The sequence below is a fragment of the Carassius auratus genome, unplaced genomic scaffold (genome assembly GCF_003368295.1).
Source record: "Carassius auratus strain Wakin unplaced genomic scaffold, ASM336829v1 scaf_tig00053779, whole genome shotgun sequence".
NCBI lineage: Eukaryota > Metazoa > Chordata > Actinopteri > Cypriniformes > Cyprinidae > Carassius > Carassius auratus.
In genome coordinates, this window is record NW_020527279.1 from 11809 (window position 1) to 26352 (window position 14544).

Consider the following 14544-nt stretch of genomic DNA (forward strand, 5'->3'; position numbering starts at 1 on the left):
AAAGAAATGGTATATATCAAATAGATGTAATTACATTCAGTTTCAACATTCCAATTAAATATATTTTCACTGGATAATAGTTTAAAACTAACTTAAAAGCCTGTCATTTCATTTCAGTGAATTGTTGAATGCATTCATCAAATAAATAAATAAATAAATGTACATGTCAAGACCATAATTGGAAGTCCCAAGGACAAACAGAATCATACGACCACATGTACATCCTAAACTTTATTGGACCGTTTTAATAAAACTTTTTAAAAAATATTTTCAGATATAAAGATGAAGACTTAATACTGTAACTGTAAAGGTTATCAGCATCACATCAGTGTTTATTCACCAACAAAAAACGGAAACTGGAGGATTAAAAAAAAAACTAAAACAAACACAATAATCACATCCAAGTACATGGAAAATGAAACGGGAAGTAACTCAAAACTTGAGAATTTCGGATAACATAGCAGCAACTTAAAGCCAACTTTTAAACTAAAAAAGTCAAACTGATTTGAAATAAATCAATGCGAGCTGTGAGAACAACTGCAGACTCTTCTGTGAAATCAGGTTGACAAAGAAGCTTTACAACACTGAGACCTTAAAACACAGCCAACATGAACTCAAAATCTTCACATAGAGTAAAACCAAAGAAAGATTTCAAACTCAAGGCTCTATGAAACCTTTTAAATCTCTTCTCAATCTCTTATCACCTGCGGCCCACAAGTTCAAGTTCAGTCGACGGCCTGAGTGGTGTTTTGAACCGAAAACTGCGTTGAAGTTGGCAATGAAGCTCTTGCTGCATTGTTACAGTACAGGGATGGAGATGTAGCCGACCAGCAATCGACTCCAGTCGACCGTCAGAACACATAGGATGCATGAACAACATGTAGAGAGTGGAAATGAAGGTAAAACAGAGGAGATGCAGTATTTCACTCTCCCTTTGTGACCAAATCTTCAATGTAGGCGTCCAGCTCATCGTCACTGCTGATCTCAATGTCCTGTCGAACAAAATAAACATTAATAAAGGAATCAATGTCAAACTTCAAAAAAACAAAAAAACAATCTGTTTCCGTTGATAATTCGAAACGGTAATTTAAATTAGTGCTGTCAAATAATTAATCGTGATTAATCACATACAAAACAAGCTTTGTATACAAAATGTGTATATTTATTATGTATAGGCCTATATAAGCTATATAGTACACAAACATACATGTATATATTTTTAATATTTACATGCATATATATATATTCAGGTATAATTATTATATAAATATTAGTATTTCATATATAAACATGCATGCATGCATGTGTGTGTGTGTGTGTATTTATATGTACATGATAAATATATACACATCACACACTTTTATTTTGGATGCGATTAATCGCGATTAATCGTTTGACAGCACTACTAATAAACAATATATTTTTCTTTGACAACAGCTCACAAAATCAAAACTAACAGCAAAACTGATTTACACAGGAGTGTTATTATGTGTGTAAATGCAGTAAAGTGTGTGTGTGTGTGTGTTTTTTTCAGACCTCCTGGACTTTCTGCAGAAGAGCGACGATGTTGGTTCTGAGTTTGCGCAGTTTCTCCTCAGATTCTTTGAGTTTGGCTTCTGCCCCGCTGCTCTTCTCCTCCACGGCTCGTGCGCGTGACTCCGCCCGAGTTTGGTAGGAGTTACACAAACTCTGCAGTCCGGCCTCATACTGCTGGAAATACTCTTTCTGCAATTCATAAGACAGTCAATTAATACGTGCATGCACTCAAAACAATTTAGCTTTGATATAAATATCTCTGAAGGATTCTGTGTAGCAGCAACGATGGTCTGCACTCACGATGGGAAAGGCCACAAGGTCCTCAGCACTCATAGTGTTCACAGAATCTTTAGGGATTCGGAAATCCGGAGGGAAGAAGTACCGTAGCAACGTCCTGTGCCAAACACACATGAACGGAGGGTTCAAATACACACAGAATGCACATATTATCATCAGAAGAAGAGAGCACGAACACACCTGATCATGGACACAAGGCCTTCCGTGGTCTCTCTGCTCGGCCCGCTCTGAGTCGTGTCAGGCTCTGCAGCGGTGGGCGGAGTTACAGACCGTGCTGGACCCTGATTGGTGTCTGGACTTCTGGACTCTGGAGAGGCGGGACGCATGAGACGGACGTCATCGCTGCCCTTAAACACCCTGAAAACAAACACAAATTAAACATTCTTGAGTCGCAAGCGACAGACGTGTTTATGTGTGTGTTTGTGCATGTACCAGCGGTCTCTTGGAGTGTTCATGGGAACATAGTCGAACTTGACCTTCCAGCGTACGCTCTCCTTTCCCGTCTCTACTGCGGTTACACGACCCGTGAACCACTCGCCGTTCACCTTCGCCTCCACCTGCATTCCTTTATCTACAACACCAACAGTTCATTAGATCTATAAAAAATGCACCAGAATTGGATTTATCCATTTGTAATGCAAAAATTTACAAATCTTACCTTTCTGTGCATTTTTTGCTGCATCTTTCTTCAGATCTTCATTAGTGCTATTTGTGATAACCTGTCGGTGGAATTAAAATCCTTTACAATAATTCGGCAAAAAAAAAAAAATGCACTCACCTTCAGACCATACAAGATTTAGAGGAGTTTGTTAATGCGAACCAATTTGGAGAAATGTAGCATTGCATCACTTGCTCACCAATGGATGTGAATGGGTGCCGTCAGAATGAGAGTCCAAACAGCTGATAAAAACATCACAATAATCCACAGCACAGTCCATCAGTTTAAAGTTAAAAACTCTCAATGATGGGTTTGTTTCTTATAAAACACACAGCTTTTGGCTTCTCGAGTCATTAACTGATGGACTGGAGTGGATTATATAATACTTGTGGATTATTGTGATGTTTTTATCAGCTGTTTGGACTCTCATTCTGACGGCACCCATTCACTGCAGAGGATCCATTGCGGAGCAAGTGATGCAATGCTACATTTTCTATTCTATTTTGATGAAGAAAAATTCATACCATACAATTTCAGAACATTTTAGGCTGAACTTTCTTTGAGGTGTGAATGTTACCTCAGCATTGGTCTGTTTGACAGCTGCTTCGGCTGCCGCTGGTATCGGTGTTTTTTTTCCACTGCAGCTTTCCCTCGAGCCTGAACAGACGCCGCCATCTTTGATTTTTTAGGTTGAGGTTCATCCTCTTCTGATGCACTGTCTTCTTCGTCGTCCTCCTCCTCCTCCTCCTCTTCTTCTTCTTCCTCCTCCTCTTCACTTTCTTCTTCCCCTGCATCTTTCTTCTCTTCCTGGACTTTACCTTTCTTTACGTTTCCTTTCTTGTTGGTTGGAGTTTGTTTGCTAGCAGTCTTGGTGGATGATGGCTGCCAGAAAAACCACATATCAGTTTGTTGTAATATTTTGTCACAATCAGCATTAAAGCACCATATTTAAAGTTTGAGTATATGAGATTACTTACTGTAGTAGTGCGGCTCTGCGCGGCGCTTCTGCGAGCTGGTGTTTTTGTGGGCGGCGGTGGGGGCGGAGCTACAGGTTTGGGAGTGGGTTTTGTTGCCTTCGTTGCAGGAGCTGGTGATGACTTTGCTTTGGACGGAGGGGGAGGAGCTGGTGGGGTCCGGGTCGGTCGTGAAGGAGGTGTGGCTTTAGGGGGAGGAGTTTTTGCTATTTGTGGCTGACTGACAGCTTTTCTGACCACTGCGGGGAGAGGAGGGGATCTGGGGCGGGGCGCTGCTCGCTGAGATGAGCGCGTCGGCTATTAGGGAGGATAATTAGTAAAAAAAAAATTATGGATATTTATTTTTTATAATAAAATAAAACTATGCATAGCATGAAACCTGTCAAAAATGTGTCTAGGTCACCTTTAACCTTCTTAAAATATAAAAAAAATCCTTAAAATTTACCTACTTTTAGGACAATTATCTTCCTGAAAATTAAGCATTTTTTCCCCTCTAGTTATCATACTGTAATGTCAACAAAAGATGTATGATATAAATTAGGTTAATCTGGTATTTCTATGGTATGGTTTAAAAAGAAATCAGTATTATGAAAAGTTCAAAAGTCTAGATGCATTACATTACAGAATTTTCATTAAACTATTCCTTTAATTGCGATGCAGAAAATCCAGATTTCTCCTTTAGATTTTTCGGCTGAAATATAACCTAGACATTTTTTTTTTGGTGAGATTTATCCACATGCATCCAGAAGCAGACGCTGTACCTGAGGCGTGCGCTCTTCTGCAGGTTTTGTACTGACATCCAGAGGGAGCCGTTTTAAATCCGCTGCTGATTTTATTGTTGTGGTTTTCTGAATGAGGAGAGACGAAACATTCATTTACACAAAATGAACACAGAACGGCTCAGAGCGTGGAGATGTTAGACAGACCTGCAAGGACTCCAGTTTTTCTTGCTGCTGACGGATTTTCTCAGACAGGTCTTTCTGTTTATCCTCTGATGACTTGATGTCCTTTTTCAAAACACCAATGGGCAAATTCTGCTTCTGCTCAGGAGCATCACACCTAACAGAACAGACCAATAACAAACCAAGGAATAGAAGTCTTGAACGGTTAGAATGCCTCTGGTATCTAGTCTCCAAACCTGTCCTGCGTTCCGTCGGGGTTCATGAGACACATCCAGCTGTCTGGGTACCGTTTGTCCACGGCATCCATCTGAAATGGTAGCGTCCGCCACTTCAGACACTTATCTACAGGAAACAATGTAAAATGTGAAAAACTAGATTGTTTCGGGTTTTTCTTTCCTGACCCAAGTCAAACAAACTCTAGTCCCTATATAAGGCTTAGATGCTCCTTTAATGTAAGCTTAGCAATTTGGACTCTTTTTAGTATCTATCCGGCAAAAATAGTAATGTCTGATTCGCTTCTCATATAAAAAATTGCCCTTAACAATTGTCAGTAATTGGAGCGACATTATATTTTGCACTAAAGCGTAATACTACGGATAAGCAATTAGGATCAAATCAGTAATCTTGAGTACTAAGAAATTATGTTTTTGGCATATTTACACATTTAGATATTTTGGCATGTTAAAGCAGCTTTCTGACTGTTCGTACCACACTGGATGGTGACCGGGATCTCCATGGTCCTCCGTCTGCGAAACCGAAGTTCATTTGACGGAACGGAGTTCCAGTTGGCCGACAAATAACCAAATTCATCCCAGAATTTCACTATACCCTTCTGAGCTGTTGAGGGAAACGATATTTCATATATACAGTATGTCTGCACATATTACTATAAAAAAAGAAGCCACACGGACTGACCTATACCAATGTCCTTCCAGTACTGGGCGAGATATTCTCCCATGGCTCTCAGTAAGTGTCTGTATTCTTTAGCGTCTGCAAAGTCCTGCTTGTTGTGCGTTGGCTCGAGCACTAGATAGGGAACATCCACTACTCCGACAACACCCCCACAGGCCCTGGTAGACACACAGACAGTGGTCATCATCACCGCTAATGCTACTCTAGCACATCAGCTTGGTTTTTTTTTCACTCACATTCCTCCCTCCAGCTGTGGTCCCGTCTTCTCGTACATCTTAATTAGACGGCTGCAGTTATAGACGAACATTCCATCCTGGTCTCGTCTCTCGATGTTCACGCCAAAGATAAAGTTCAGCTCCTTGGGCTCTTTCAAAGCTCTGAAATGTGAAGAACAGACAAAACGCTGCAGGAAACAATGTGTTGCGTGAATATACTCTATATAATAATCAACAAGTGTGTTCTCAGGGATATGAAGGTGTTTATGCAAAAAACAAGCTTTAAACATTTCCAGGCATGCATTAAGAAGTCATATTGTGTTTGTGGGTGCGGATTACTTTTGTTTGGATGCATGGATGGCTTGTTTTCTAGTAGCTTCGGCACGTAACGCCACAGCCGAATCTTGTGCCTTTCTCAGTGCAGCCTGAAATCAGCGACAGAAAATAAAACAAATTCATGAAAAACCAATAAGCACTTTGAAACTGACATTTAATGAATTCATTGATAAATAGAACTCCAGAAGATAATGCGAGTAGTTCTGTTTTGTGCAATGCAAAGGTTGCCAAGGCTATGCTGTTTCCAAGGTAATCGGAATGTTTATGTTTCAACCATGTTGCTATGCTGATGTTAGAATGTTCTGGAATGTTTCACAAACGTTTCCCGGAATTTTGCCGCTTTTGTAAAATTCAAATCACATTGGTTAGAGCTGTCGGTAATGACATCAAGTAAGTTAAAACTTCTGCTAGTTCAATTTGAGATTCCAATTAATGTGAGATTACTGCTGTAAATAACGAACATTTGGACCGTTTTTGTTCTCATGCATTTCAGAGGTTTCATTATATGTGACCCTGGACTACACTCCAGTGTCATTTTTTCGTAATTGAGATTTATACAGAAACAAACAAGCTTTCCATTGATGTATGGTTTATTAGGACAATATTTGGCAGAGATACAGCTATTTGAAAATCTGGAATTTGAGGGAGGAAAAAAATTTAAATACTGAGAAAATCATCTTTAAAGTTGTCCAAGTGAATTCTTAGCAATTCATATTACGAAGTTTTGATATTTTTATGGTAGGAAATTTACAAAATATCTTCATGGAATTTGATCTTTACTTAATATCCTAGTGATTTTTGGAATAAAAGAAAAATCGATAATTTTGACCCATACAATGTATTTTTGGCTATTGCTACGAATATATCCCATAGACTTAAGACTGTTTTCTACGGGATCCTTAGAGCATGTACACAAATGGCACTTGAAATCGCATAAACTAAAAGACATATAATTAAAAATGTATTTGAATGTAATGTAAGAAACAGATAAAATTATATGTTTGCTTATTTTGCTTAAGTGCATGATCTATTTAAGTCCATCTATTTTAAGTTTCGTTCCAACCACATAAATGCAACACTGTTTGCAAACTATGGATTCAGGAAACACCAAATCCTTGAACCACGCTGGTAATGATGGAGCTTGTCACCATAGGTGGCTAACTATGCTTTTGGGAAATGAAGTTGATGGCCCAGGTCAGTCCTTATTCATTGGACGTTCTTGTAATCATTTGCTATCGTGTTCTACAGAAAGGTTGATATCTTTGCTCTATGATCAAGATCCTTTCTGGGTCTGAAGTGTGTGTTGGGTTGGCTTACTCTGGCTTCTTTGGATAAGTCATCACCAAGCTTTAACTCCAGTGCACGAGCTTTACTCTCGGCCTCTCGTGCCTTCTCCTCAGCTAGAGAGGAAGTCAAACACATGCACAAAAAGAGACAAAAGGGACATAAATGGTTTGATTTTACAGCATCTGCCAGGTCTAATTCTCTCACTAAGAATCCAGTCCAAAACCATTTACATTTCTTCTTTTTTTGTTCCAGTCTTTATCAAGGGAAGCGCTAAAAGAGGCATTTATAACAATGTCCACTGTGTGTGTGTGTGTGTGTTAGAATGAGCAGCTACATCCTGTCAAAACCTGTGGTTCAGTATTTGAAGAGGTTAAAAGCAGAAACGGTCAGATAGAGGAAATGCCATTTAGAAGCCACAAAGCCTGAAGTCAACTTCCCTTAATATCTTCCAGTCAACTTTGAGATGTTTACGTGGAGTGAGGTCAAACTCACCAAGTTTCGACAGGTGATCTGCCTTCTTGACCTCCTGCTCCGCACGAGTTTTAAAGCGAGTCGATGTGTATTTGTACATCCTAGAAGTCAAAAGAAAAGAATGCACAGATGAGTATATATATGAATTCAGGATTTTTTGGCACCACCTCTGAGAGAGTTTTCACACTTAAGTTTTTACAAGTAGTTCTTGTAAACATGCAAACTAATTTTTTTTCCCACTCAGTTCACAACATTAAGAAGTCATTTTGGTTTGAAAATACCTTGAAACTGTATATTTTTTCATGTTTACCTAGGGTTATATAAGCAACAGGACAATCTCTTGGTTCTAACTTTGTGACCCTGAATGAAGATCCTCATCCTGGGGTCGATGTACAGGACAGCAGCATACGCACGGAACGACCTCCTCTCTGGCTTCCTGTTAACAACACACAAGTATTTTCGGTCAGCATCACCGAAAAACATCCAACACTACATTAACATGTTTAAAACCAATGCATTATGCCAGCTCAAGAGAAACAGGAGTTTAGATCCAACCTACTGGCGTTGACTGGTTCGTTTAATGAGGTCATGAACTATTTCAGTTTTAAATTTTTTTATAATGCTCTCTCAGTCTTTCTGAAAATCCTGCGTTGAATTGTGCCTTGTTTGTAAATAAAAACAAGCTAAAATAAAACACCTCGGTCAGGACTTGGTAATGCACAGCGTCTTGTTGTCTTTGGAGCAGCTTTATCGTTAGATTTATTTTTAGACCTGTGTTGTAATTTACAATACATGTGCAAATCGGTGGGCGGAGCTAAACAGTCAGTGATGTAGAGTCGGTGGGCAGGGCTAAAGAGGCAGTGCTATAGAATCGATGGGCGGAGCTAAACAAGCAGCGATGTAGAAGCAGGCATTGATCTTCTGTGGAGGCGGGGTTTAGCCACACTATTACTTCATAAAGTGTCACATTCCACAAGCTGACATTTTGGCAGATTATCTTCAATATAAGATGTTTTTAGACTGACTAGAAAGTTTGAAATTCTGAATCTTACAGGATATTTGGATATTCGAAATTTTGGATTTCTAAGCTCATATATATAGGTATATTTAAGCAAAAATTTACATTTGCTGAAATTTTACTCACCAACAGATCATCAAAAATGTAGATGAGTTTGGTTTTTTCATCAGAACAGATTTGGAGAAATGTCTCCGTTATCACCAGTAAAATATGGAGTCCCACAAGGATCCGTCCTAGGTCCTCTTTCTATTCTTAATATACATGTTGCCCCTTGGTAATATTATCAGAAAATACGGAATAAGCTTCCACTGTTATGCTGATGATACTCCGCTATATATCTCAATGAGACCAGATTCCACTTTTAAATTATCTAAACTAGCAGAGTGTTAAAAATGTAAAAGATAGGATGAACAATAATTTTCATCTATTAAATTCGGATAAGACCGAGATATTAATTATTGGACCAAAAAAAAAGTACACAGAATCTAGTATAGACTACAATCTGCAACTAGACGGATGTACTGTTACTTCCTCTACAGTCAAAAATATGGGTGTTTTATTAGACAGCAACTTGTCTTTTGAAAATCATATTCCCAATGTTACAAAATCAGCATTCTTCCATCTTAGAAACATTGCCAAGCTACGAAACATGTTGTCTGTTTCTGATGCAGAAAGCTAGTTCATGCATTCATGACCTCTAGACTGGACTATTGTAATGCACTTCTAGGTGGTTGTCCTGCTTCGTCAATAAACAAGCTACAGGTAGTCCAAAATGCAGCAGCTAGAGTCCTTATGAGGTCAAGAAAATATGATCATATTACCCCAGTTTTACAGTCTCTGCACTGGCTACCTATTAAGTTCTGTATCAGTTACAAATTATCATTACTTACCTATAAGGCCCTAAAGTGTTTAGCTCCTGCGTACCTAACTAGACTTCTACCACGTTACAACCCATCACGCACCCTAAGGTCACAAAACGCTGGACTTTTGGTAGTTCCTAGGATAGCAAAGTCCACTAAAGGAGGTAGAGCTTTCTCACATTTGGCTCCCAAACTCTGGAATAGCCTTCCTGATAATGTTCGGGGTTCAGACACACTCTCTCTGTTTAAATCTAGATTAAAAACGCATCTCTTTCGCCAAGCATTCGAATAATGTATCTCTTAAATTGTGAGTGTAGTTCCATCTGATCAAATGTGCATTCTTATTCTTTAGCTTGGGTTAAACTAATTAATTTTACTTTATTGGAACAGCAGCTATGCTAATGATGTCTCTTCTAGGATTTACACAAGCTCCAGTCTGGATCCAGAACACCGGAGAAGAGATGATGCTGACCCTCAGAGGACCCCAGATGATGCTAACCCTGAATCAACAAACAGAACTAACAAATATTTCTACTATGCAATCACATAAAAATTACTGTCATATGCACATAAACTGACGGTCACCACTGATAAGCTACTACTAAATATTGTAGAAAAGTAATTTTCTGTAAAGTTGCTTTACAATGATTTGTATCATAAAAAGCGCTCTACAAATAAACTTGAATTGAATTAAATTATATAATAATACCTATGCAAGAAATATATTTTTACTTAAATATTAAATAAAAAAAATGAACAAAAAACTGTGGAACACGTAGCCTAGTATGCAGAGTTTCGGTTCATTTTTGTGCTGCTCAAAATGAAACCAGACGGCAGAAAGTGTCCTCCTGTTTTTTAAGGCTTATTTTACAAAAGCATAAGGATTTGTTTTTATTGTGAATGTACACAAATAAAGACAAACCTTTTACAATTTCCGATGATCTTTTTGAGTAAGAGGAGTAGTTGCTTCCACTGGGGAAAAAATAAACAAGTGCTGCATGCACTTTGGTCCATTGACAGTGCAGCCTGTTTATTATCATAAGTTTAGTCAGTCAAACATGAAAAAAAAAACCCCACACTGCTCAGTTTATATTTGTAGTAAAATCTGTGCCGTTAAGTGCTATCACCGTACTACCGTGATGTTATGCAAAACATTTGGTTTTACGTGGATATTGGAACGCGAGTGAAGTACATAAATCATAATTTGCCATTCAAATACATCGAAAATATGGAAACATTTGATTTTGTGTTGAAAGAGAACCACTGGACTTTCATTCTGACGGCAACCATTGACTGCAGAGGATCATTTGGTGAGCAAGTGATGTAATGCTGAATTTTTCCAAATCTGATGAAGAAAAACAAACTCCTCTACATATTGGATGGCCTGAGAGTGTGTACATTTTCAGTAGATTTTCTTTTGGTGTGAATTATTGCTTCAAGTGTGTTAACTCACAGTTGGTGCGAAGATCTAAAGAAAGGTGAACAGCTAATAGTTTGCGAGTTAACTCACACTCCCTCTACGGGCGTCCCAGCCATCATAATGTCCTGGTGGTCTGTCTCCACATCCAACTCCGGCTCTCGGTTATCCATCAACTTCAAGTTATAAACTACAACCAGCGTACCTACAAACACACAGTAATCCGATTTAACAGCTTCTGAATCCAAGACACTCTCACTGTGCAACAACTCTTTATTTTCTTATGTTGAATGCAAGCCTTAGTGCAATTCAGCTCTTTAATGTTTTGTTGCATGTGTGCTATTTGATACATGCACATTATGTTGAAGGGAAGTGTATAATGTCTATAAATGGCATTCAGATTAATCACATAGATTTCATTTTTTATAAAAGTGCTGCAAAAACGAACCACTGGGTCCTTCGATCTTCTTGAACTGGCGGAATAGCTGCTCTTCATTCTTAAAAGGTGAATACTTAAAGATGAGTTCAGTCTCAGTAGCGTACTTCTCCGTGTCGGGAGTCAGAGGCTGCTGGGTCTTCGCATCCCAACTGGGTAATGGGACAATCACCTACGAGAACAGGGCAATAACTCAGACGTCTGCTCTTCGTTCAGAATGAGTGACTGCCAGAAATCAACGATTGCTTACCTCGTCCAAACCCTCTTCCTCATGAAATGTTCGCGACAAAAACAAACACGTTAACTTGTCATCTTTTTTGGTAAAAAGGATGAAGTCCTTCCCAATACGCATGGAACCCCTAAAAGAGACCAGGATGTTTATGTATTAAAAAAATCCCTTGAATATCAAGATACAGGCTTTTTATTGGTTTGAGGTAAAAGTGTAATAGTACTTACGACTTTAATCCATTTCCATACTGGCCAATGTGAGTGGACTCTGGGAATCGTTTGCTTGATTTGCCGAACTGGATGACATGTGTGGCTTCGCCTGTTTAAAACATTTCTACTGTCATCACTGGGTCGTGTATGAGATGTTGAGTTGTTGAGTGGAAATGCATGCATTTTTAGTTTAGTATGAAGGGTTTCGTTTTCTTTGCTTTACTCACTGGGGTCCATTCCAGTGCCATCGTCGAGGAAACACAGCATAAACCCGCCTCTCAGATCTGGTCTCTTTTCTGATTGGCCATAACAAATGAATACGAAAATGTATTGGGATGAATACAAATACATATTTTTGCTAGTGTTGAAATGTATTTCTGTATCTTAAAACTATTGTATCTAACCTGTATAGATGTCTATCCGTGTTGCATTTGCATCTCTGAGGACGAGAAATGGAGTGAATGTTCACGTCAATGGTGCAAATCATTTTAATGATTTCTCAGTATGATTTGGCATGTCAGTAATGCTTAATAATTACTGATGGAAAAACAGTGTTTGTACCTTGAGTTGTCCACGAGTTCGGCCAAAGCTCCAAAAAGAAACTCGTGGGTTGTCCTGTTGGTAATAAAATAATTGGTCAACAACAACAAAAAATAACCCTTTCCATTGATTGCATTGATGTGTTACTTTTTCGTTTATGGCTGATAAACGCAGACGTATGTGTCAAAAAGGAAAATGTTGTTATACAAGAATAATTCATATGAATCCATAGGAATTTATAAACAAAACATCATCCTCCCCAATTGTTGTTTAGTGTTTGATTTACAAAAACATATACACTGTCTACACTGCCATTAATAGTCTGTGCATCACACTGCTATAAAAAAATGAGCTCTGCATTGCCAAAATGTCAATAATTGAAAAACACAGCATTTCATTGGAAATTAATGACTTTTAGACATATTGCTACTGCAAGCTGCTCTGTAGAAAGAAAATATTTGGCGATCCCACAGCAGCATAATCTAAATGCTTAAAATCAACCACATGATCTCAAAAATAGCATGGGAATGCTTTCCAGAGCCCTCATGGTAGCCTGTTTCAGGATATTTCTCTCCTAGGAATGGTTTTACCAAACCCCATTATGGAAAAAACATGGCATAGTTATTTAATTACATAACGTTAAGGTTCACGTGCATATAAACACACTAAAATTGGTACTTACGAGTTTGTGTGCAGATATTCAAAGGTAAGCTGAGCTCGGTTTAATGAGCTGTAATTTGTGTAGGCCATTGTCTCAAAATAAAGCTAATTTAAAAAAAGGGGGAAAAAAGAGAAAAACCAGCTGATAGTATTCACGTCTCGAATCTACATTCTTTCCATATGATGAGAATCAAGTGTGATTGTTCGAAAACCTAGAAAACAAGAAACAAACACATCAGCAAACACCAATCACTGATCTACTGCAAAACTGAAGTATATCACTTGTTAACCAAATCAATGGAAAAGGTAATAACACATTGCTTAATGGGATATATATATATATATATAGTGATAACAGTTGGTAATATTGGCCGTCAAATTAATAAGTGAAAATATAGAATAAAAAATAATTGTTATATCAAATGCATTCCTACAGAATTCAGTTGCAATACATTGTGGGGTTCCCCACAGTGTGTTATACTGCACTTTGGCAAATGCACTTGCATACTGTGCCCAGGATGCATTCTGCATACTACATATCACAAAAATAGTTAAGTACTGTAGCCTCAAATTGAAAAGAGAAAAAAACTCAGTATTTGAGATTTGTCATTCTGTGTGCTTGTTCCATCTCGCCATATTAAACCTTCAGTTCCTGTAAATTATTTTAAATATGCTTTCTTATTGTAGGCGTGCATGATGCATTTTTTTCCACATGTACAACTTTTGCCATTTACAATGATAATGCATATTTTATTTTTTCGGCTAAATAATGAACCGTACAGGTGAGCTCATAAATAGGGTAACGTTATCTCTTACTGCCCGTCCTTGAACTGACTAAATTCACAGAGAAACACACGCCAGGCCAACCCATGCTGCAAGGCCCTTAAGATCCATGCAACAGCACAGACTGGTGATCTGCTAGAATATTCAAATCACTTAACGCTCAAATTAGTATCTAGACTGTCAGATTTATCTCCTGACTCATGCAATGAAGCATGCACAGGAACCCTGGTCAAATATCTGCGGCCTGCCCATAACCATCCGTCTATATTCACAAAACCAACAGCCTTTGTACTGTAACACAAGCAATATATGTGATTTCAATAATGCAAACCATTTAACCACTCCTCGGCCCCCGTTTGATTTTATCCAGAGGTTTCTGCCGGTTGCATGAGGAAAGCTACCAAACAGAACGTGTTTATTCCTTTTCCGTTCATAGAAAGCAGACGCAAGGCCTTGAATCGCTCCAGCAGCTCTTTCCCTCGAACAACACGCAGAAGCGCCGAGCTCAACCTGCCCCGCCCTCGTCGCCGGGCTCAGCCAATCGCAACGGCTTCAGCCTCATTAAGCGCGTACGATTGGTTGAAGTCGCCGTCGTTAACGTAAACCAGGAAGTAAGTTTGCTGGTCCTTGAAGGAATGTGGCGTGGAAAAAGAGCGGGGAGCAAACGTTAATCGTGCTAAAGCACACCACGACTAATCGATATGCTGAACTGTTGCTATTGGGTTTTAAAACCATATAAAAGGTAATAATTATACGCCCACCTTTATCTAATGTGAAAACTTTAAACGGATAGCATTAATTGAT

The 14544-nt window shown here is 38.6% G+C and overlaps 1 protein-coding gene across 1 annotated transcript; it reads right to left on the reverse strand.

Moving 5' to 3' along the window:
* Positions 1 to 218: 218 nt before the first annotated feature.
* Positions 219 to 14218, reverse strand: LOC113090241 (MORC family CW-type zinc finger protein 2A-like). The gene is given in 28 exon segments (XM_026256198.1): positions 219 to 992; positions 1537 to 1725; positions 1837 to 1930; positions 2014 to 2190; positions 2266 to 2404; positions 2492 to 2552; positions 3069 to 3110; positions 3113 to 3373; positions 3469 to 3762; positions 4227 to 4313; positions 4392 to 4524; positions 4604 to 4709; positions 5076 to 5204; positions 5283 to 5437; positions 5516 to 5656; positions 5834 to 5919; positions 7148 to 7230; positions 7610 to 7689; positions 7899 to 8024; positions 10977 to 11088; positions 11332 to 11491; positions 11570 to 11678; positions 11776 to 11866; positions 11985 to 12053; positions 12162 to 12196; positions 12319 to 12372; positions 12980 to 13169; positions 14072 to 14218. Coding segments are annotated over 27 exon segments (3150 nt in total). The 5' UTR covers positions 13048 to 13169; positions 14072 to 14218; the 3' UTR covers positions 219 to 923.
* Between the last annotated feature and the right edge of the window lie 326 nt (positions 14219 to 14544).